Below are 20,197 nucleotides of genomic sequence, written 5' to 3'. Positions count from 1 at the left end.
GGCCGAGGCAGGGGTGACTGGAGCCAGGGAGCGGTGCGCGGCTCTGGAGGAGGGGCACCGGCTTCGGAGCACCCCTGCTCAGCCTGTGTCTGCATCTGCCGAGCAGGTGCGAGATCCACTTTGGGAGGGGCCGCAGGGGAGGGGACGGGGTGCATTTACAGGCCCCACCAAGTCTGACCCTGAGGCAGGCTGGGGGACGCCCGTCTGGATCCTTCACCTGACCCGGGAGGGGAGTGATCCCAGCTGCCGCGACAGATGCGTGGCTGCACTGAACCTGCACGCAGCTCTCTGCTTCCCTCCAGCTCAGAAAGGATCTCTTTCTGCTCAGCTTTTCCCAGCATGCACCCTGGGACTCCCAGGTTGGCAGGGACGGTTTGAGTCCCCTTCAACCCTCCTCAGAAAACAGACACGACATAAAGAAAACAGGCCGAGGGTCTTGCTGCGTTTTCATGCTTTAATTCAGAGCTGTCTGCTGCAGGTACAACTCTGTCTGAACATGACAAAGGAGACAAAGTGAAGACCCTCCCCACCTCCCCCCTTCCCGTGTCCCCTAAATTCTCTGTCGAGGGGATGGCCGAATGGAAGAGTACGCCGTGACATGTTTGCACTGTCCCCCTAGGTCAGAGTGGGGGTCATGAGTTCCCTGGGCTCAGGCCCTCAGTGGGCCCTGGTCCCAGAACTTTGTCAATGCCTGCCCCTCCCCAGGGCGCTGTCAGTTCCCCGGTGCTAGTGACGACTGGGAAGGGTGTTCAGTGAAAAGCTTAAGTTATCCCCTTGGGAGATGCTCGGAATAAACTCCGCCGGAGGCCAGCTCTCTGTGCAGAGTCCCAGCCCCAGCTCTGATTCCTGCCTGAGCCTGGACCAGAAGGGCAGCAGGGAGGCCCAGGCCCGGGCCCTCCAACTAAGCTGAAGCCACTTCCGGCTACTGGGCTCTAAGGGACCAGCAGTTCCAGGAGGTGGTTCCTGGGAAAATGTCCCTTAGGATCCAATCGGCTCCAGCTGGAGGCTGGGGAGAGGGGAGGCCCCCACGATTTCTGCTCCAGAAGCCGAGGGTAGGAGGGGAAGGCCACAGCCCAGCAGGAGGAGGTATTAAGCAAGAAGGAAAAGGGGAGCTTTGGAGGAGGAGCACTGTGCGGGCGGCCCGGGCCCCTGGCCTTGCCCTCCGGCCCCACGCTCTGTGCCCTGCGTCACCAGGGCTGGGAGCCCGAGCCGGCAGGCCGCTGTGCCTCCGGCGCCCGGAGCCGCACACGCAGCGCTGCCCCTCTTGCATAGATGCGGACACTGAGCACACACACGCACACACGGAGGGCCGGGCCCGGGCCGCCAGCCAGGGGTCCCCCCAGGGTCCGTCCCAGGGCCGCCGCCTCCGCTGACACGGAGAAGTAAAGCCCCTCAGGGGCCCCAAAAGAGAAGACCCTCAACGCTGTGGGCGGGGGCCCGGCAACCCGGAGCAGCAACAGATGGGGGCAGCGGCCCCACTCACCTCATGCGCCGCCCTTGGCGAGGGCCTTCTCCAGCAGCACAGAGCGGGCTCCGGCCCCAGCCCGGACCACGTCCACCAAAACACAAGACACGACAGGAAGGCCACAGAGAGCAAGACACAGACGAGAGCAGAGGGGCTACGCGGCTCGACTAGATTCCAGTGGTGAAAAATATATAGATTTTATGTTGTCAAATATAGTCATACATTTATTTTCTCGGCAAAGCTTTGTTTCTAAGGAGACGCTACGCAGCTTCGTGAGTACACGGCACAGGAGGCTGGGTCCACGGCCAGTCCCGGCTTGGCTTTGGATTGGGTTTGTCCACTGCCCCTCCATGTCACGACCCCAGTGTCTGTGGGGCAGCCCCAGCCGGGCCCCAGGAGTTCAGGTGCGGCTTGGCTGGGGTAAGGGTGCTCCACAAAGGATGGCTGGTCTGAGGCCCCCAACCGGTGGGGGGAGCTTTGGAGGCACAAAGCATGTGGCAGAGGGGGCTGTCGCCCCCATGGCTAGGCTGGCTGCCCACGTCCAGTGCATGCAGGTGCCCCCCCCCACCCCGCCCCCGAGTGGAGGGTGCAGAGAGGAAAGGCGGAGCCCATAAGTCAGGCAACGGCTGTCGGAGCGGCTGGGGTGGGCAAGCAGCCTTGGCAGAGAACCAGAGGGGCCCCTGGGCCGGAGGGACGAGTAAGACACAGGGTCCCACCAACCCCTCCCAAATGCGGGGCCCAACCTCTGAAGGAGGGGCGACCAGATGGGTGTAAGCCCCACCAGGGAGAAGGAGCGGTTTACTTTGTAAAATAACAGTGGTGGTAAAAGGTCAGCAGCTTTGCCGGGGGACCAGATGTCCCAGGGAAGGAGGGGGGCAGGCCAGGGAAGCTCCCAGGCCAACTGGCCTCAGGCTGTGAGTGGGGAGGCTCAGGGCACCCCCGCTTGCCCCGCCCCATCCCTGCCTGGGAGACATCCCAGGGCACCCTGCTTTGGCCTGGACGAACATCATGGCTTCAGTATCCCATCTTGCCATCCATCCTACTGGAATTCCTTCCAGAGGCAGATAGGTCTTTTAGGAACCCTCGCCCTCGAAGGCAAACAGCCCCTCAGTGGAGACGCTGGGGTGCATGAGAACCGAGCCCCAAAGTGAACATAGTGCAAAGCAGAAGTTGGGCCTGAAGCCCCCAGAGCAAGTCGGGGTGAGCTCCAGGGGCGGTCGTGGCCTGTGGCTTCTCAAACCAGCTGAGGACTGCCCCCACGGTGGCGGGGCCTCATCTCGGAAGGCTGGAGGAGCCCCCTGGAGCCGCCGGCCCCTGCCTCCTCCTCGCGTGCTGGCAGAGGCTCGGGACGGGACGGGAGCTGGGCTCAGGTGCGCGCTCCGGGCCCCGGCGCTGGCCTGTCTGGCTCGGCTGTCGTGGGAGGAATGATCTGCGCCGAGAGGGGACCGGATCCCGGGGAAGGTCTAGGACGAACAAACACAGAGAACCCACGCTGCGCTCTGCCACCTCCTGCCCGTTGCGGTCTCTCCTCCGGCCCGTGCCCACGGCCTGGACGACGCTTCTGAATCCCAGCGCCGGGAGCGGCCTGAAGACGCCAGACCCGGTGGCTGCAGACACGGCTCCGAGCCCGGGCCAGCTGCCTATACTCTGGGAGGCGGCTGCCTCCGCGTGAGGAGATGATGCTGGCCCAGGAGGCTGGACCCAGGGCAAGGGGCGGCCTGAGAGAGAAGGCGTGGGCGGGAGGCCACCAGACAGGACGTGGGGGTGGGGGGCAGGGAGGCTCCGGGCATCTCAGGCCCAGCCTCCCCAGATCAACACACCAGAGACACTGTGGGCCGGGGCCGCCCCGCGGGAAGGTCCAGGAGGACAGGGCCGGGCCGGGGGGACCTCGCTACCTCCTCTGTCTGCAGTTCGTACAATCGGCGTGCCTCCCTGCCTTCGGTCTCTCTTCCCTTGTCTCCCGTCAAAGTTTTGGGACGCCTTCCCCCCACCCCGACTCTCAGCCCCCTGACACGGTTCACATCCTGAAAAAAAAAAAAAAAAAAAAAAAAAAAACAAAACCACTTCCAAACCCGAGACCAAACAAGTAAGATGCTGCCCTCCGGGAACGAGCGAGAGGGAGAGCGGCACCCCTACAATCAGTGGTCGGGCCGCTGGAGCCGCTGGCGGGGACGCGGACCCCTCACAGCTGGGAGCCGCCACCCGGCCCGCCCGGGCCCTGCTGGCTCAGCGAGCGGCAGCTGATCCTGCGGATGGAGTGCAAGGCCACCGTGCAGCAGCCCCGCAGCAGGGAGCTGATGTTGTAAATGGGCTGGCCCTGGCGTCGCTGCGAGCGGCACAGCCAGGCCACCGTGGGCACGGCCGGCACCACCACGGCCAGCAGATCCACGATGTAGTGGCGGCTCCAGTAGCTCTTGGGCTCCTTCTCGGCCGCGGCCACCTCCTCCTCGTCTTCCACGGGGCACGCCACGCTCACCGACGGGCTGGGGTCGGCACCGGGCCGGTGCGGGCTCGGCCCTCGGGTGACGGGCTCGGGGGCCTCGAGCTCGTCACCCACCGTCACCACCACGGCCGAGTCGGGGTCTTTGGGCCCCGGGGGGCGGGGCTCCGGCTCCGGGCACCCGTGCCCCGATTCGGGGACCGCCCCGCAGACCTGGGCCCTGGTCACTTTCTCCAGGATGGTGTCCAGGTCCGGCTGGTACTGCACGAAGTCTGTCTGGATGGCACGCTCCTGCACGCAGCTGGCCTGCACGCCGGCCTCCGTGCCACACAGCAGCTTCTCGTAGGTGTTGCTGGCAGGGAAGCGGGGGCCCAGGCTGAAGCCGCCGTGCAGCGAGCCCTCCTCGGGGCCGCAGTCCACGCCCGACGACAGCAGGCTGCTGGCCTCCAGCGCGTCCGTCCGGCTCAGCGTGTCGTCGGTCACCGCGAAGCCGCTGTCAGCCCCGTCCTCGCCCGAAGCCCCGGGCTGCTCGCCGGGGGGCCGGTCCCCGCACACGGCCGGGTCACTCAGCTTGGTGTAGGTGGAGCTGCGGGTGAGGGAGCGGGCGGGGGACCCGCCGGCCGACTCCCCGGCGCCATCCTCCTTGGCCGTGCCGTCCTGGGCCACCTCCATGCTGTGCAGCAGCGTCTCCAGCTTCTTGTTCTGGATGTTGATGTCCACGAAGTACTTCTGCAGCCCCTTGTCCTTGTCAATGAGGTTGTTTTTGACCGTGTCAATGACCTGCTTGAGCTGCTTGATCTCCTTGCGGGCCTCCTTCAAGGCCAGCTGGGCCTCCACGCGGTGGCACTCCTCCTCGATCCAGTCCTCCTGCATGCGCGACAGCTGTGTCTTCAGGTCATCAATCTCCGTGTCCCTGCGAGCAGATGACACACACACGCTCACTGCCTGGCTCGTCACCACCACCAAGGGCAAGCAAGGAAGGGGCTGTCACTAAGGACAGAGGGCCGGAACACACAAGGCCTGACTCAGTGCCTCCTCCTTGCTCCACAGGGGGGAAGGGGGCGGCCAAGGGGGCCTCCTCTTGGGGGGGAGAAGACACGTTCGGGCCCCTCTGCATCCCCAGCCCTGGAGGCCGTAATGCAGACGACTGTCCCCATTTAAATCCATCACCTACAGAAGAGATTAGACAAGAAAAATGCTCAGTGTATACATATATGCTGCTGCTATAAAAACCAAACACATCCACTTTAAAATCTTAACGCGCGACAATAAAAACTAAACCTAAAATCTCCGCTCTAGGGGAAGGAACACGGCCCCCTATGAAATCCGGTGCTGAAAACTGTCCGCGGAGGGACACCCGGCCGGGGACGCGGGGGCAGGCCGTGGGCCGCTTTGCTTTGCTGAGGGATGTTCCAGTCGCCATGTGGGGGGAGGCTGCCGATTTCACACCTTCCCTCAAGTGGGGGGATGAAGAGTGGTGGGTGGAACAGAGGAAAGTGATGACAACAGATGGCCCTCTTTTAGTCACATTCAATGTCTCTGCTGTGTATCTACTATGAAGAGGGTGGGCCCAAAAGATGGACAAAAACGCACGGGCCACTCCCAAGAGGCGAGGCACGTGCCAGGCACACCAGACACAGGCGTCTGAAACCCCCGAGTCACAGATGAATCCGGGGTGCGGGGGACGGAGGCGAGTTAGGCAAACATCCTATCAAGCCTGGAGGTAAAGGCAGCGCGAGATCGGACAGGACGCAGTGAAAGCGGTGAGGATGGAGGAAAGCCATTCCTGAGACGGGAAGTCCTGTCGGGGGGTGCCCACCGCAGCATCCCTCCCAGCCATGCAGCCCACGTGCCCCGAATTCACGGAAATGCAATCCACGCATGGCTAGACCATCACTCTGAGGGTGAGGAGTCCACCAGGGACATCATTCCAGATCAAGCGCCACGCGCTTTTCAGAGTCAGATGGAATGTGCAGTTCAGGAAATGAGGCCAGGACTCATGGTCACAGGACTGGGATGAGGGGCTGTGGTGGCCGTGAAGGTCGGCAATGGCATTATCTGGAAAGCAGCGGACTGGACCACCCAAAAGGAAACAACTCCGTGATGGAGCTACTCAGAGTGGCAATACTAGATGTACCAGCAGGCACGGGGACCCTAACTGGGACTCACTCTACGGATACCCTCTGCACTGGCGCTGTGTCCTGGGAGGGAGAGTGAGCTTGGAGGAAGGGACTGGGCATGCTCAGTGTGGCCGGGCCCTTCCCCTCTCTCCTTGGAGCCGGTAGGACCCCAGGCCAGGGAGCTGTGGCTTCCCCACCCCGACTAGGACGTTACATTTGAACCGAGCCTCGAAGGAGGAGTTCGCCAAGGAAGCAGGACGGGGGCAAGGCCATCTCGGGATGTGGGGTCACGGCTCTGTGGGAAGCACAGAGTCTAGAAGCTTCTTTAAGGAGAAGGTAGGTGACTGCAGGAGGCAGGTATCAAAGCGAACACACGGAGAGCGGGCCGTGTGGCAGGGGGGCAAGCAAAGAGCCGCTGCAGGTTCCCGCAAGCGTGGCCAGGGATTTGAGGTGTCGGCACGTCCATGCCAGGGCGTCGTGCCCAAACCACACAGGGCAGACGTCTGCTCCAGCCGCTGGACCAGCCCCAGAAAGGAAGCGACGTGATGGGCTGTCTGCTTCCTGAGGACATTAGTGCAAATGGCCAGGCAGAGCCAGGGCATCACTGAGAAGATGATGGGAGCTAAAAATAGAAATCCCAACTCTACAGACAAGGAGGCCCACAGAATGCCACCTGTAACTTTCTGTGGTTCAAAACCACAACAAACCCAAACCGGATTGGCTACTTGGCAGAGCACTGGTCACGGAAGGGGTGCTCACGCATGGCGTATGCTTCTCTTTATATGCCGTGTCCAGGATAGACAAATCCAGAAAGACAGAAAAGATTAGCGGTAACCGGGAGCCTGGGCCGTGGCTGCGGTTGTGAATGGTGTTTGTTTCTGGGGTGATGGGAATAGTCTGGAATTAGATACCAGTGATGGGGGCACGATTCTGTGACTGTACTAACCATCACTGAATTGTACACTTTGGATAGGGAAACTGTAGGGTTTTTTAAAAAGAGGAAAGAAGCCATGCTCGCGGTGGCCTGCCCCGGCCCTCAGTGCCCGGCACAGCGTGGGATCCAGCTCCCAGCGGCTGCGGATTTGAACTGACACAGCGCAGAGGAAATGATTAAGGTGATGAAGAGATCAGAGGGCAGTCCTGAAGCTTCAGTCATAAAGATTGAAGCCGCTGGCCCAGAAAGGTAGCAGCTGAGAGGGTCACGATCTGCCCTCAGGTCTGGAGAATGAGTTCAGATGGGACCATGGGGGGCGGGGGGGCGGGGGGGCTGGGGTCCCCTGGGCTGGGTAGGAGCTCAGGAAAGGTTTCTCAGGATCTCACATCGTCTGTAAGTAGATGAGCAGAAAGGCTTATGGGGCCTGAACTGGTGGGCCCAGAGCCCCCACGCCCCCACTGGTGACTCCTTGGGTGGAAACAAATAGGGGCTGAGGGGGTGTCCCCCCCTCCCCCAACAGGGAAGGTGAGCCAGGAAGGATGCCCTGTGGCCCTGCTCCCCAGGTGGAAAGGAGCCAGGGGTAAGAAGTGGCCAAATGGGGCTGCCAGGCCCAAAGTGGGAGAGCACCACCTTGGGGTGTGGGGAGGACTGGCCGGCTGTCAGGGGAAGCTGCCTGCAGTCAGGAAGAGCAGCTGAGGGGAGCATAGGGGCGGCTGAGGGCTCTGGAAAGGGGCTCCCCCAGGGATTTGCCGGAAGGAAAGGGCAGGCCGGGTGCCGGGAAGCCCTCAGCGGCTCCTTCCTCCCGGAAGTGCCCCAGGGCCCTGGGTCTCCAGGCCAGCGGGTCTCCAGGGCTGCCCAGGGCTGCCCACCCAGCCCTCCGCCAGCGGCTCACCGGTCCTGGAGCCGGTCCTGTGTGTCCTTCAGTCGCGCCTTCAGGTGCCGGATGCATACCTCCTTCTGCTGCAGTGGGGTCAGGTACTGCTCTGGGGTGGGGGGCTTGACGCCGTGGTTGTCGCTGCACAGCGTGTACTTCATGGAGCGCCTGCGAGGGGACACATGTCAGCACGGAGGGAGGAAGAGGTCCCCAACCATCACCAGACAGCTCTGGGCCAGGCTTTCCCCCAGGAGCCCGGGTGGGCATGAGAATACCCAGACCTTCCGGAAGGTAGATTCTGTTAAAGCTCTTCTGGGGGCACCTGGGTGGCTCAGCCGGTGAAGCATCTGACTTCCGCTTAGGTCGTGATCTTGCGGCTGGCAAGTCTGAGCCCCGTGTCGGGCTCTGGGCTGACAGCTCGGAGCCTGGAGCCTGCTTCGGATTCTGTGTCTCCCTCTCTCTCTCTCTGCCCCTCCCCTGCCCACGCTTTGTCTTTCTCGGTCTCTCAAAAATGAATAAACGTTAAAAAAATAAAAACTCTTCTGCGTGAAGACCACAGTGGGGAGCTCGGGGGTCCTCTAGTTGGGGTGGGGACACACGACAGCACGCACACAGCCTGGCACCGTGTTCTGTGCCCTCCTGACGCTATCGGTCAGCTCAGTCCCAGTGGTGATCCCAGAACTCATGTGTCCAGGCTCCTAACCCAGAGAATGCGTTTGGGGGCCAGAGGCCGGCGTGGTCCCCCTCCCTGTGTCATTCCCCCAGGGCCTGCGTGGTGGCAAGGACTCCCTCCCCCCCCCCCCAGTGTAGGAGCAAACACCCCCCAGAGCCGAGAGCCGTCACCGCCTGGCCTGCAGGACCGTGGGGGAAACAGCAGGCGCAGACATGTGTGTATGCACAGCGGTCTCCAAACACACTCTGACGCCCTGCTTGCCATCCTCACGGACACACGAGTTTGCACGGCCATGCACACGTATTTCCTTGGAGTACACATCTGAGTACGATTACCCCGGTCCATCTGTGTCTGCGCGCCCACCTGTGTGTGCGCACACCCGTGCCCATGCGTCCTGCCACCCTGCAGCCACCCTCAGGGGCCACTCACGCGTACTAGGACGCCAGCCCACACGCGGGTTCACACAGATGCACGCAGACCCTTGCCACCCGCATATGAGCTCGTGCTCTGAGGGCACACGCAAACGCACGTGTGATCGCTCACCGGCTCGGGGCTTCTCCTCATTAACGGCTGAACCCTGAGCTGGCAGCAAGCCGGGTGCCACATGCAACCTGGCCCCGGGTGGCACAGATATGTGTGTGTGTGTGTGTGTCTGTGTGTGTGTGTGTGTGTGTGTGTGTGTGTGTGGTGAGCACGCCCTGGACCCAGCTCAGCAAAGGTGGAGGGATTTCCACCCAGTGGAGGACGGAGGGCCAAGGCTTGCACCCAGCGGAGAGCACCCGACTTCACCAACACACACGGCCCAGCCGCCTCGACTCACAGCTTCCTGCCTGCGGGTTGTTCTGTTCACGAGGAAACCTCCTTGGGTCTTGTCTTAAAAGCCTGGGCACGTTCTCACACAGCCTGGCAGAGGCCTTGTGGCCGTCCGACTCCTGCTCCTTTAGGGGCCGGCCACCCCCGCGTCTAGGGAGGGGCAATGACATCGCCAGGTCTGACCCTGGTTCGCAGAAGCAGCCACCTCAGAGGGAGTGTGAACGGCTCTGTGGGAGCCGGTTAATGTTTATGGAGGAAAGAAGTCTTTCTAAACCATCAGCCATCGAAGAGAATGTGTAGACAGAGGCGGAGAGAAAGAGAAATGATTCTCCTCTACTTCCTCACCTCGTGGTCCCTAGGTTTAACTCAGGTCACATCACACGCTGGCCTGTTTTTCCGCGTGACAAGGGGCAGAGGGGTGGCGTGGGTCGCGAGCAGGGGACTCCCCCTCTGCGGACTCTAAGAATCTCCTTCCGAGAGAGAAGCCAGCCAGCGGGGGCCAGGGCCCCACGCTGCAGACATCCCGGCAGCTGCCACGCAGGGACTCCACCTAGAGGGGCACCGGTCTGTGCCGAGTGACAAGGGGCTTCTCACGGGGCCCTGGGCTCCAGGATCAGTTAAGCCAGTGCAGTTGAGCCATTCTCCCGCTTCCTATGTGCTTTCATGGGTTTTTCTCTAATGTGCTTTTTTGCTCTAATGTAACACTTAACACTCATACGTTCTTAGTCACTAGCTCTATCCTTGAAGGGGAAAAAATATGTTTACATACAACCGAGAAGAATACACCGTGATTCATGGCTCTCCACTATTCACGCCCCGGAACACCTGGCTGTTTGCACCGAGGCCACAGCCAAGGCCCTGCTGCTCACCCACAGCTGACACTGTCCACATGGGCAAGGAGACCCTCTGACGGGATTTCTCAGCCTCGGGGCTGGGGCCGCCCCTGAGGACTGCCGTGATGACACGCGTTGCAAAAATCGGCTGTGAAGAAGTATTAAAGTTGCCCGTCATATACTTTTCGAAGTGAACACATCCATCAGTGCCACTCACACCTGCTGCGCGCCACCCCGAGCTGGGGTGGCAGCCAGGAGGCTGAGGCGTGGGTCCTGCACACGCGTGTCACCCGTCACGTGTGTCGTGGCGGAAAACTCTGAGAACAGCCGTCTCGGCCTGATCTGAGCATCACTTCGCACCAATGACACCGTCTCTGCCGGAAGGCCAAGGCCAGCCTTCGCCAGCCTGGTGGCCCAGGACCCCCAGGTAGGACCAAAGTCCTCACGAGGGCAGCGGCCAGTATGGGCCACCAGACATCAACCCACAGAGACCTGTGGGATGTTGGCCCCTCTTTACAGATAAGGGAATGGAGACTCAGAGACGGGAAGTATGAACACCAAGGCCGCGCTCCCCCGGCTCCACTGGGGAACGAGGATGGGCCGCCATTACGGCTGTCCCTCCCTGGTTTTCAAGGACGCACAGCTTCCCTTCACCTGTCTCCCCGGCCGATCCTGCTTTTCCCGTTACATTCCGCTATTCCCTGAGGGCACAGCCTGGCAGGTGCCATGCTGTGACACACTCCGCTCTCCTGACCAGCTCCACCTCGGTCTCTCTCACAGGGGCCCCTCAGGAGAGCGGGATGGCAGATGCCGCGAGTGGCTTGTCCCTACCTATCTTGCCCGGCACCACCTGCCCTGCAGCCACGGCCAGTGCCAGCTGGCAAGGCGGAGACAGAGGTCCCGGGGAAGGTGCCCCTTCTCAGGAGGCAGGAGCCCCTTGCACTGGGTCCTTGTTCCTTCTGGACCCGATGCTGGCCTGATGCCTGGAGGGGTAGGAGCCTCTTGGAACGGCAAGGACAAAACCATACCCCAAGGACGGCGGGGCAGGAAGACGGGACGGGGTCCCGGACACTTCCGGGCCCTCGCTCTGAGAGCATCACAGGGTGATGTGCGGCTGGCGGTGTCACATCCCTCCCTCAAACAGGAGGAGCTGAGGCTCTGGGACAGTGACCCTCACAGCCAGTGACGCTGGAGTCCTACAGCCCCGGCCTGCCCAGGGCGCCCAAGTGTGCAGCCAGCAGGAGACCAGGCACAGGGGAGGCCTTACCTGGGCGTGGGGCTGCTGTCGCTGCCCTTGCAGGAGCCCGAGTTGCTGCTGCTGCTGCTGAGAGAGGAGGTGCCGTAGGCGTCCCGCACGCTCACTGGCGGAGAGGTGCGCCTGGAGGCAGGGAGAAGAGGCAGGTGCTCGTTCTGGCTGGCGGGCAGCTGCGGACACTGGGCGAACACCGCCAGGCCGCTGCGGCCCAAAGGGCCCCCGCTGCGGGGTCGGCACCAGGGAGAGAAGCAGAGGGGAGAGGGGGACGCACAGACAGGGGTGACAGAACAGACAGCGCAAATCAAGATGGAAAACCAGGAGCAGGCCGGTCCTCCTGGCTCCCCAGGACAGGAATGGAGGCTGGGCAGGGCCAAGGGCGGTGGGGGGGGGGGGGGGTCCCATCTGTCTCGCCAGGGGTCCTCAACTTTCAGGGTCCCCCAACCCCAGAGGAGGGCCCTGAGTGGGCCGAGACAGGTGGGGCAGAGCAGGGCAGGCCGGGGTAGGGACAAAGGTCAAAGTCAAGGGGGCAGGGGGGTCCGAGTGAGCCAGAGTGGATGACGGCGTGAGTCCCCTCCGGTAACTGTGAAGCGTAACAACAGCATTGGTGATGGTAGGAATCCAGTGGTTTGATTCTTCAGAGAACTTTTATATCCACTGTGTCATTTGAGCCCTTAAATAGTTCCAGGAGGAGGTGAGTGTTGGCGAGCCCAGTTTTAAAGCTGGGGAAACTGGGGAAATGACTTGCTCACGGACACCCTGCATGTTGGTGGCAGAGTGGGGACGGAGACCCTCCTTCCTCCCGCCCTCTGAGGCCAAGGGGGAGACTCACCTGCGGGATCCAGCAGAGGCCCGTCTACTGCCCGGCAGGGACATGGCCATGAGGCTGCGGGTCCGGGTGAGGGGCGGGATGGGCGGTGTCCCCGGGGCTGAGGAGAGAGGGCGCGTTGGGGGGGCCGCGGGGAGGGCCGGACCAGGCCATGTCATCCTCTCGTTGGGGCCGCTGCCTGGCATGGCTCTCCTCTTGCCCTTCAGCAGGACACCCCAGGACCGAGCGAGGGCCCGGCCGCCAGGCTCTGGCCACAGCTCCCTCCACCAACGAAGTTAGCACACTCCTGCCACCTGACTTAAAATCTCGAACGTCAGGGCCTCGGGGGCAGCCGGAAATCAGAGATCCGACCCTGTGTTCTCCAGATGATCGAATGTGGACAGCGAGCTCGAAGGCCTGGCCCAAGGTCACACGGGCTTCGGGGCAGGGCTCCTGACTCAGCACAGCACTGAGTTCTCTACACTACAAGCCGGGACCCCCGATCCCTGACTCGGACCCCACCCCACGGTAGACAGTCCTCCCTCCTCGGCGGGGGCTGCAGGCTGGAGGACTCCTGGAGCAGGACCAGGAACCCCAAATTAGGCTGGGCTAGTCGTGACGTCACCTTCCCAGGGCGCCCGCTGGCGTGTGGCTCAGGGCTTCCTGTCTATAGGGGAGACAAGACAGACCAACATACCAGCACACGTGTAGAAAGACATACGGATACACACGAATGTGAGAAGGTACTAGGTCCCTGCCATTCTAAGGCAGGCCACACACATCTCAGTGGACATGCTCGGGGCCCGCCCACAATGCAGCACGTGCAGCCAGGCCACCCCCCCCGCCCTCCCCCCCACGCATGCTACACACAGGCAGGCCTGCACCCATTCATGCAATCACGCATGCTGATTCGGGCATGCGTCAGGACCTCAGAGCACAGGCTCAAAGCAGATGAGGAAGGGGGGTGAATGGGTACAGAAGCCCTCCTCTGGCGGGGGTGGGGGGTGCTTGGCGGGCTGGACCTAGTAGGAAGTGACCAGGCCTGTAGGGACCCTTCCTTGGCACTCTTGACAAGTGGGTAGGGGCTTAGGCTCCAAGGGCAGCCCTAGAAGGGTCTAAGGAGGGGAGAAGCCCCATGGCAGGCTGAGCGTTGGCTGTTGTCGGAAGGCCTCCGGCACTGGGCGTCACCCCAGACCCCTGGAGTCCGAGGCAGGCGGGCCTGGGCTCTTTGCGCCAACCTGCTAGTCCTAGGCCAGCTCCAGAGACCCCAGTTCCCTCCTTCTTCCGTGCTCAGAGCAGGGACTGAGGCCAGCAGCCTGGGTTCCTGGAGACCTGGCCAAGGACACCATGCCCCAACCTTCCCCCATGCTGGAGAGCAGCTTCCACCGAGCCCCGCTGCGCGCAGACCCCGTGCCAAGCACGTTACGTACAGTGTGCCATTGACTCCTCCCAAAAACCCTATGAGGAAGTGCTGTGATTAGTCCCCTCACAGATGAGGAATCCGTGCCTCCCAGAGGAGGGACTTGCCCCAGTCACGCCCCCAGAGTGTGGGCAGGGCCAACATCGGAACCAGGCCAACACCAGGCGCCCGAGGGCCTGGGTCTCAGACTCCGGAGTCCCCTGGCTGGCCCCACCCCTGGTCACACGGGCCTCCCACGTCCACGTCCTCCCGGGAGCCTGGTCAACCTGCCTGGTGGCGGGGCTGCCTCCTGAGAGGACAAAGGCGCTGCTCAGGTGGCCTGTTTCCTGGCCGTGACACAGAACGTGGCCTGTCCCCCCGGAGGGCCTGGACACAGCCAGCATTGTCTGCCCGGAGGTGTCGGGTGCCGGAGCTGCTGACACCATGCCCGTCACCTGAGCTGCTCGCCCCAGCTCCCACCCATCATGCCCCAATCAGGCAGGGCCTCCAGGCAATGTAGGGCCAACCCCTGAAGGAGGAGCCACGGGACCGAAGACAGTGCTCCCCACACTTGTCAGGAAGGCTACCAAGGGCTCCATGCCTCCTGGGCACAGCTTGGGGCCGACAGGGGGGTGACGCGTTATCACATGTGGGCCCCAGCTCGCAGAGCCGCAGGGCCCGGCAGACCCTGGCTTCTCGTCCCAGGCAGCCGGCTGCCCCAGCCACCCTCCCGGCCTCACCCCCTTCCCTTGTCGCTTTTGGGGGGATGCCCTGAAGAGGCTGTGCCTTCAGGAGGACTTTTCAGCAGAGGCAGGACTCAGCAGGACTCAGATCCGAGGACAGGCCTCACTCTCCCAGGCCAGCTTGGGTAAAGGTTGCTAAGGAGCGAGGAAAGTCCAGGCGGAGTCCCGGGCCTCTGTCCTGGGAGGCAGGCAAGTTGCCTGGTTTGCCTTGGAGCTGAGTGTGGCCTCAGTACAATGACAGCTTTGTCTCCTCTGTCCCTGCTCCTACCTGCTCGGCAACCCCACACCTCCCTCCTCCTGTGCTCCCTCTTCCTTCCTCCCTGGCCCAGGGGGCGGGAAAAAGACAGTGTTTGTACCTGGATGGACCTGCTGGTCTCCTGGGAGGCCAGAGCCAGCGATTCATTCAGGACAGGGGTGGAAGAGGCATTTCCCCTGCTGGGACAGGACCTTGCAGGCGGCGGGGGACGGGGTATCCCTCAGGGGAGGGCAGAAGCCACCCAGGCCCAAAGGGAGCCACCTCTCCAGGATCCTACTCAGAAGCCTCGGTGCGCCCCGTGTGCTCTCTCAGGTCCTTCCTCCCCCTCCAGGCCCCAGAGAGGAGGCGGGTTGCCATGGCGTCTGTCTCCATGCTGCCTGCCAGCTCCCCGGAGTCCCACAGCCCTGTCCCCTGGCAGCCAGAGGCTGCCACTTGTAATGAAAGGTGGAAAGGAAACCCTTCACCGTGGGGCGCCGGACTGAGAGTCTCTTCTCGCCTCAACACCAGAGTAAACCCAGGCCCTCACTCCGGCGTCCCTCCACGTCCCCATCCTGCCCACATCATGACCACGCTGCTGCGCCCCCCGCTTTGATCCGTCCCTCCCACACCCAACGGTCTCCCAAAGGCCTACAATGGGGGTCCAGGGAACACAGCAGGATCCAGGGAACAGGAGACAGAAGGACGTAGAAACAGAGTCAGACAGATCTGGGCTCAAATCCCAGCTCTGTCAGCCTCCACACGCATGCCTTGGGTGAGCCACACCACCTCTCTGAGCCTTTGCTTCCTCATCTGTGAGTGGGGCCGTCGTGGGGTGCACCTCACGTGGTTACTGTGGCAGGATAATGCATGCCCGGGGCTCAGCCCAGTGCCCGCCACACAACACACGCTTGAAAGTGGGAACTGCCAGTATAGATAAGTGCAACGCAGTGCGGGCTTCAAAACAGAGACCCATTCGAGGCATCACATGGCCTCACGAGGGTCAGAGACAGCTCCTCCAAGAGGAAATTTACGCTGGGTCTTGAAGGATGAATAGGAGTTCGGCAGCAGGAGAAAGCGGGTGGGAAGGAAGGAGAAGGCTGGGCAAAGGCAGTGAGTTGTTCAACTGCATGGCATGGCTGGAGAGCTGCTGAGGAAACTAGGGGGTCTGGTGAGGTCAGAGGCCCAGTTTAGACTTGCAGTTTAGAAAGCTCCCCGGGGTAGGGGGCCTTTGTGGAGCGTGGCTGGGAAGGGACAGGAATATAGGCAGAGGACCAGTCAGGAGGTTATCATGAACTTCCAAGTGGGAAATCAGAAGAGTCTGGGTCAGGGCTGCAGGAGCAATGGAGAAGAGCATCTGGACCCTTGAGAGGCATCAGGGGCCCCCGATTAAGTAAAAACTGGGCACAGCTCTTGATTCTGGCATTCAAGGCCCGCTTATCTATACCCTTGCCAACATTCAAGGCCCGCTCACCCATACCCTTGCCAAAGTGCTGTCAGCGGCCTGCTGACCCCCAGGAAAGCCCCATCAGTCACTCTGGCACCTCCACATGGGCTGTTGGTCCAGCCTGCAGCACCCTCCCTGCCCTGTTCTCATGCACGCATCACATACCTCCTGCAAGGCTCTGACCTGCATGGCTTTCCCCCTGGACTTTCCCATCACTTACTGTCATGACCACTTAGCATGCCATGCCTTGGGTTGAAACTCAGGGACCACCACCCTCTGGGGGACTTCATAAAAAACAAACACAACCAATGCACAACTGTTAGCAACACAATGGTCTGAGCATGTCTGGTAGGCCAAGGGGTTGGCTTAGATGGTCTCTAAGACACTTCTGGATCCAACCTTCCGTGATCCTGAGCTGTTAAGGAAATGACGGACTTACAATGAAAGCCTCATTCTCCCTCAATGACTAGGGCTCCTGGGTTTCAGTTTCCACCTCGGTAACACGAGGAAGCTGCATTTCTCCGAAGAGACACTATGGCAGTTTACTCAATCAGTGAGTCGTGGCGGGGAGAGACCAGGCACTTGGGTTAATCCAATATTCTGGCTAAGTGAAAGTCCCTGTATGTACTATCAATGAGTTTTTGCAACGACTCGGCCATCAGTAAGAGAAGAAAGCCATCCTAAAACCCCAGGGAACAGAACAATCTGTCTCTGATGACTCAGGCCTCCGACAGCTGCGGAAAGCAGAGGACGCAACCGACAGAACAGAGCTTGGGAGGGGTCCTCTCTCTGCCAAGGCAACACGAGAGTGCCGAACAGTGCTCCCAGCAAACAGCAGAGCGTCTGGTGCTCCTCGAATGCCAGTGTGGTGCAAGCCTGGGCTGGGAGCATGCCAGCAGCCGTACTCCGAGTCCCAGAGGATTAGTGCTCCGGGGGCTATCCGCGGCCGGGGAGCTCGGTAAACCTTCCACTGGCTTCGTGACCCCGGCTACTGTGGGTGCCCAGCCCCCGAGAAACGGATGGCCTTTCTTCCTGAACCTGGGAAGGCATTTCTCCAGCTCACTTCCTCTGTCCTGCGCAAGCCGCCCTCAGCGCTGGAGCCACAGGTGGGGGCCATCGGACTCCTTCTTCTCGCTGCGACAGCCCCAGCACAGCGGCTGGACGGACCCCCAACCCAGACGCAAGGGGTGGGAGAGGGGTGCTGCCCCAGGCAAGCAGGCCGGCGCTGGGGGCTGCGACGGCCGCCACGCCACAATCTTCAGCGACTAGACTCAGATTCCGGACCTGGATGAGCGTGGAGCCCGGGTTGGTCTTCAGACCCCCCAGAGGATTTGCCTCTGGGCCTGCTGAGCGGTGGGCTCAGGCCTCCTCATCACCTGCAGAGGCTCCCCTTGTATCTGTTCCACATACGGAAGGCCCTGCCGTGAGACTGCTTCTCTGAGAAAGGTTTTGCAGGCTTAACCGCGTACTATGTATTTTCCACAATGAGCTACTTCGCGTCTAGTGGGATGGCTATCATCAGACAGACCAAGACGAGCGTGGGCGAGGCTGTGGAGGAACTGGAGTTCTCACGCACTGCTGGTGGGAAGGTAAAGTGGTGCAGCCGCCGGGGAAAGCAGCACGGCAGCTCCTTGGAACGTTAAGCGTAGGGTTAACGTGTGACCTGTCAATTTCCCTGCTAGGTCAATATCACCCGGAGCATAGGAAACCGGGGTGCAAACAAGAACTCGTTCGGCAATGTTCGTAGCCACAGCGTTCGGCACGGAGGGAAACAACCCAAATGCCTGCCAGTGTCCAACGAAAGCATAAATAACATGAGGGATAGGTAGGTAACAGAATATCACTGAGTCAAAAAAAAAAAAAAAAGGCAGGAGGTACGGACACCTGCTACAACATGGATGAACCTCGGAAGATGCTAACCGAAAGAAGCCAGTTGCAAAAGGCCACACGTTATATGATTTCATTTATAGGAAATGTCCTTGGCAGGCAAATCTATAGAGACCGAAAGCAGACGAGGGGTTGCCAAGGGCTGGGGGAAGGAGGAGCAGGCGAGGACCGCTGGCAGGAGTCTCTTTTGGGGATGATGACAATGTTCTGGAATTAGACAGTGGTGATGGCTACACGCCTCTCTGGGTATACTAACCCTCCCTGGACTGTACATTTTAAAAGGGGGGATTTTATGGTGTGTGAATTATTATCACAATAAAAAGCGCATTTTTAAACTGCCATAATATATATTTGAAGCTATTTTTTTAATGCCTGTTTTTGAGGGAGCGAGCGTGAGCGGGGGGAGGGGCAGAGAGAGAGGGGGACAGAGGATCCCAAGCTGGCTCTGTGCTGACAGTGCAGAGCCCCGAACTCACGAACCGTGAGATGGCCTGAGCTGAAGGCAGATGCTCAACCGACTGAGCCACCCTGGCACCGCCACATAATATATATTTTACGTGAACAGTTGTAAAAGGACGAGGATGGTCCAAAGAGGGGAAGGGAATCACTGAGATGGCTCAGCCAGTTGCTGTGGGGTGGGAATAGAAGCGGCCCTCCGCCCTCCACCTGACTCAGGCAGCCGGGCCCGGGGGGGGGGGGGGCTCCCTGGTGCTCCTGACCCTGGGTCAGCCCAGAGGAGACAGGAGACCGTGGCCGCCCCTTTGGAAGCTTTGCATATCCACCAGCCCGTCTGCGCCTCACCAGTCCCCTGCGCAGGGAGGCCCGGTGGAGACGGTTCCTACTGACACATGGGAAACCTGAAGCCGCAAAGGTGGCAAGATTGCCCAAGGTCACACCTTGGCCTTCCAGGTCGTAGGCGCCTGCATTTCTACCGCATCACGAAGGTCTCGTCACACAATAGAACTGGGGTTATGCTGCAGAAAACCACTTTCCCAGGAGACCCTGAGGCCGTGGTGTTGATGAGGGGGACACCACCGAAACGGGAGGCAAGCAGAGCAAGGATGAGCGTTGGAAAAGAAATTCTTCCTGTGCCTCTCCCCAGCCAGCACCTCCAAGACCCCAGGCCATGTGCCCTCCTGTATGGGGAGGGGGTGGCAGGGGAACACTGGGTTCCATCCCCTCTGCCTGCCTGCACACACCCATGGGGAGGCGGGGGAACTGAGGGGCTCTGGTGCTGGCCCCAGCTCGGTGGCTGCCTGGCAAGGGGACTCTGGCAGATGGAGACCCTCAGCGACCTTGGCCACAGCATATGCTTTCCTGGGCTTCCTGGCTGATAAAGCTGTCAAGCCTGAGCCTGGCTCCTCTCCCTGCCTCCTCCTCCTCCTGAACTTCCAGCTCTCCAGCACCAGAGGAAGAAAAGATGGTGGGGCCGCCACGTCTAGGGACTCTGCCTTTTGTCCAGGTCCCTGCCTTGCCCCCTCCCCCACTCCCACATTTGTCCCCAGGTACCAACAAGGCCAACCCACTCTCAGAATTCCAGGATGGAAGGGGTCTTGGCCAGACTTCGTCACAACCCATCATTATACGGAGAGAAAACGAAACCCAGAGGCTGTGATCTCCAGTGATGAGGCTTCTGCACTGCGGCCCATCGCCCCCCCTTCCCCATCCTCCTTTGAATCCAGGCAGAAGTTCTATAAAATAAGATCAAGAGGGGCAGCTTAAGTAAAACAGTCATGGAAGGAAGCCTAGGGGTGAGACAGAACAAGTCCCACCCCCCACCCCGAGAGCAGCTCACAAATGACCTGTAGTAAAATAGACACCAAAAGCGAGGCCGGGGAAGAAGGGAACGAACACAGCCTGACCACGAACAGCAAACACGGCGGCAATAACGAGGCTCAGAGTCAACTCTGGGCCTCCTGGCTGCCATTGCGATAAAGGAAACCATGCCCAGTGTTCTTGTTCTCATGGTTAAGGGAGGGCAAGAGGCAGACCAGGTCTTCCGGGAGAAATAAAGATCTTAAAACAGAGGCTACAAGAGACATTGTTGCATGGGATTTGCTGTTGGGGGAGGAAGACCAGGGAACCAGCAGGGAGAGTCCTAAGACAGAGGAGAGCTAGTGTCCTCTTACCCAAGGTGCCCTGTGTGTGTTGTGCCTTGCTGATGAGAGACTGAAGGACACGAGGAGCGCAAGGACCAGAGGCCTAAAGGGATGTAGACATGTCCTCCGATCTGCCTGGGACCACAGTCCCTTTCTGCGGGGACAGCGCCCTCCTAAT

At 61.0% G+C, this 20,197-nt stretch overlaps 1 protein-coding gene across 4 annotated transcripts in view; it reads right to left on the bottom strand.

The window, feature by feature from the left end:
* Window positions 1-440: 440 nt before the first annotated feature.
* Window positions 441-20,197, bottom strand: part of SNPH (syntaphilin) — a 36,286-nt gene continuing 16,529 nt past the window's right edge. The window contains exons 3-6 of one of the 4 annotated variants that reach the window (XM_043602706.1): window positions 12,237-12,333; window positions 11,420-11,530; window positions 7,852-8,001; window positions 441-4,818 (exon numbers count right to left, since the gene is read on the bottom strand). In XM_043602706.1, coding sequence (XP_043458641.1) covers window positions 3,648-4,818; window positions 7,852-8,001; window positions 11,420-11,530; window positions 12,237-12,286 — 1,482 coding nt within the window. In that variant the 5' untranslated portion in view covers window positions 12,287-12,333 and the 3' untranslated portion in view covers window positions 441-3,647. Of the gene's footprint in view, window positions 4,819-7,851; window positions 8,002-11,419; window positions 11,630-12,236; window positions 13,671-20,197 lie in introns of all 4 variants that reach the window. The other 3 variants (XM_043602703.1, XM_043602704.1, XM_043602705.1) reach the window with 3 other exon arrangements.

The sequence above is a fragment of the Prionailurus bengalensis genome, chromosome A3 (genome assembly GCF_016509475.1).
Source record: "Prionailurus bengalensis isolate Pbe53 chromosome A3, Fcat_Pben_1.1_paternal_pri, whole genome shotgun sequence".
Lineage (NCBI taxonomy): Eukaryota > Metazoa > Chordata > Mammalia > Carnivora > Felidae > Prionailurus > Prionailurus bengalensis.
This window is presented reverse-complemented; position numbering and strand designations above follow the sequence as displayed.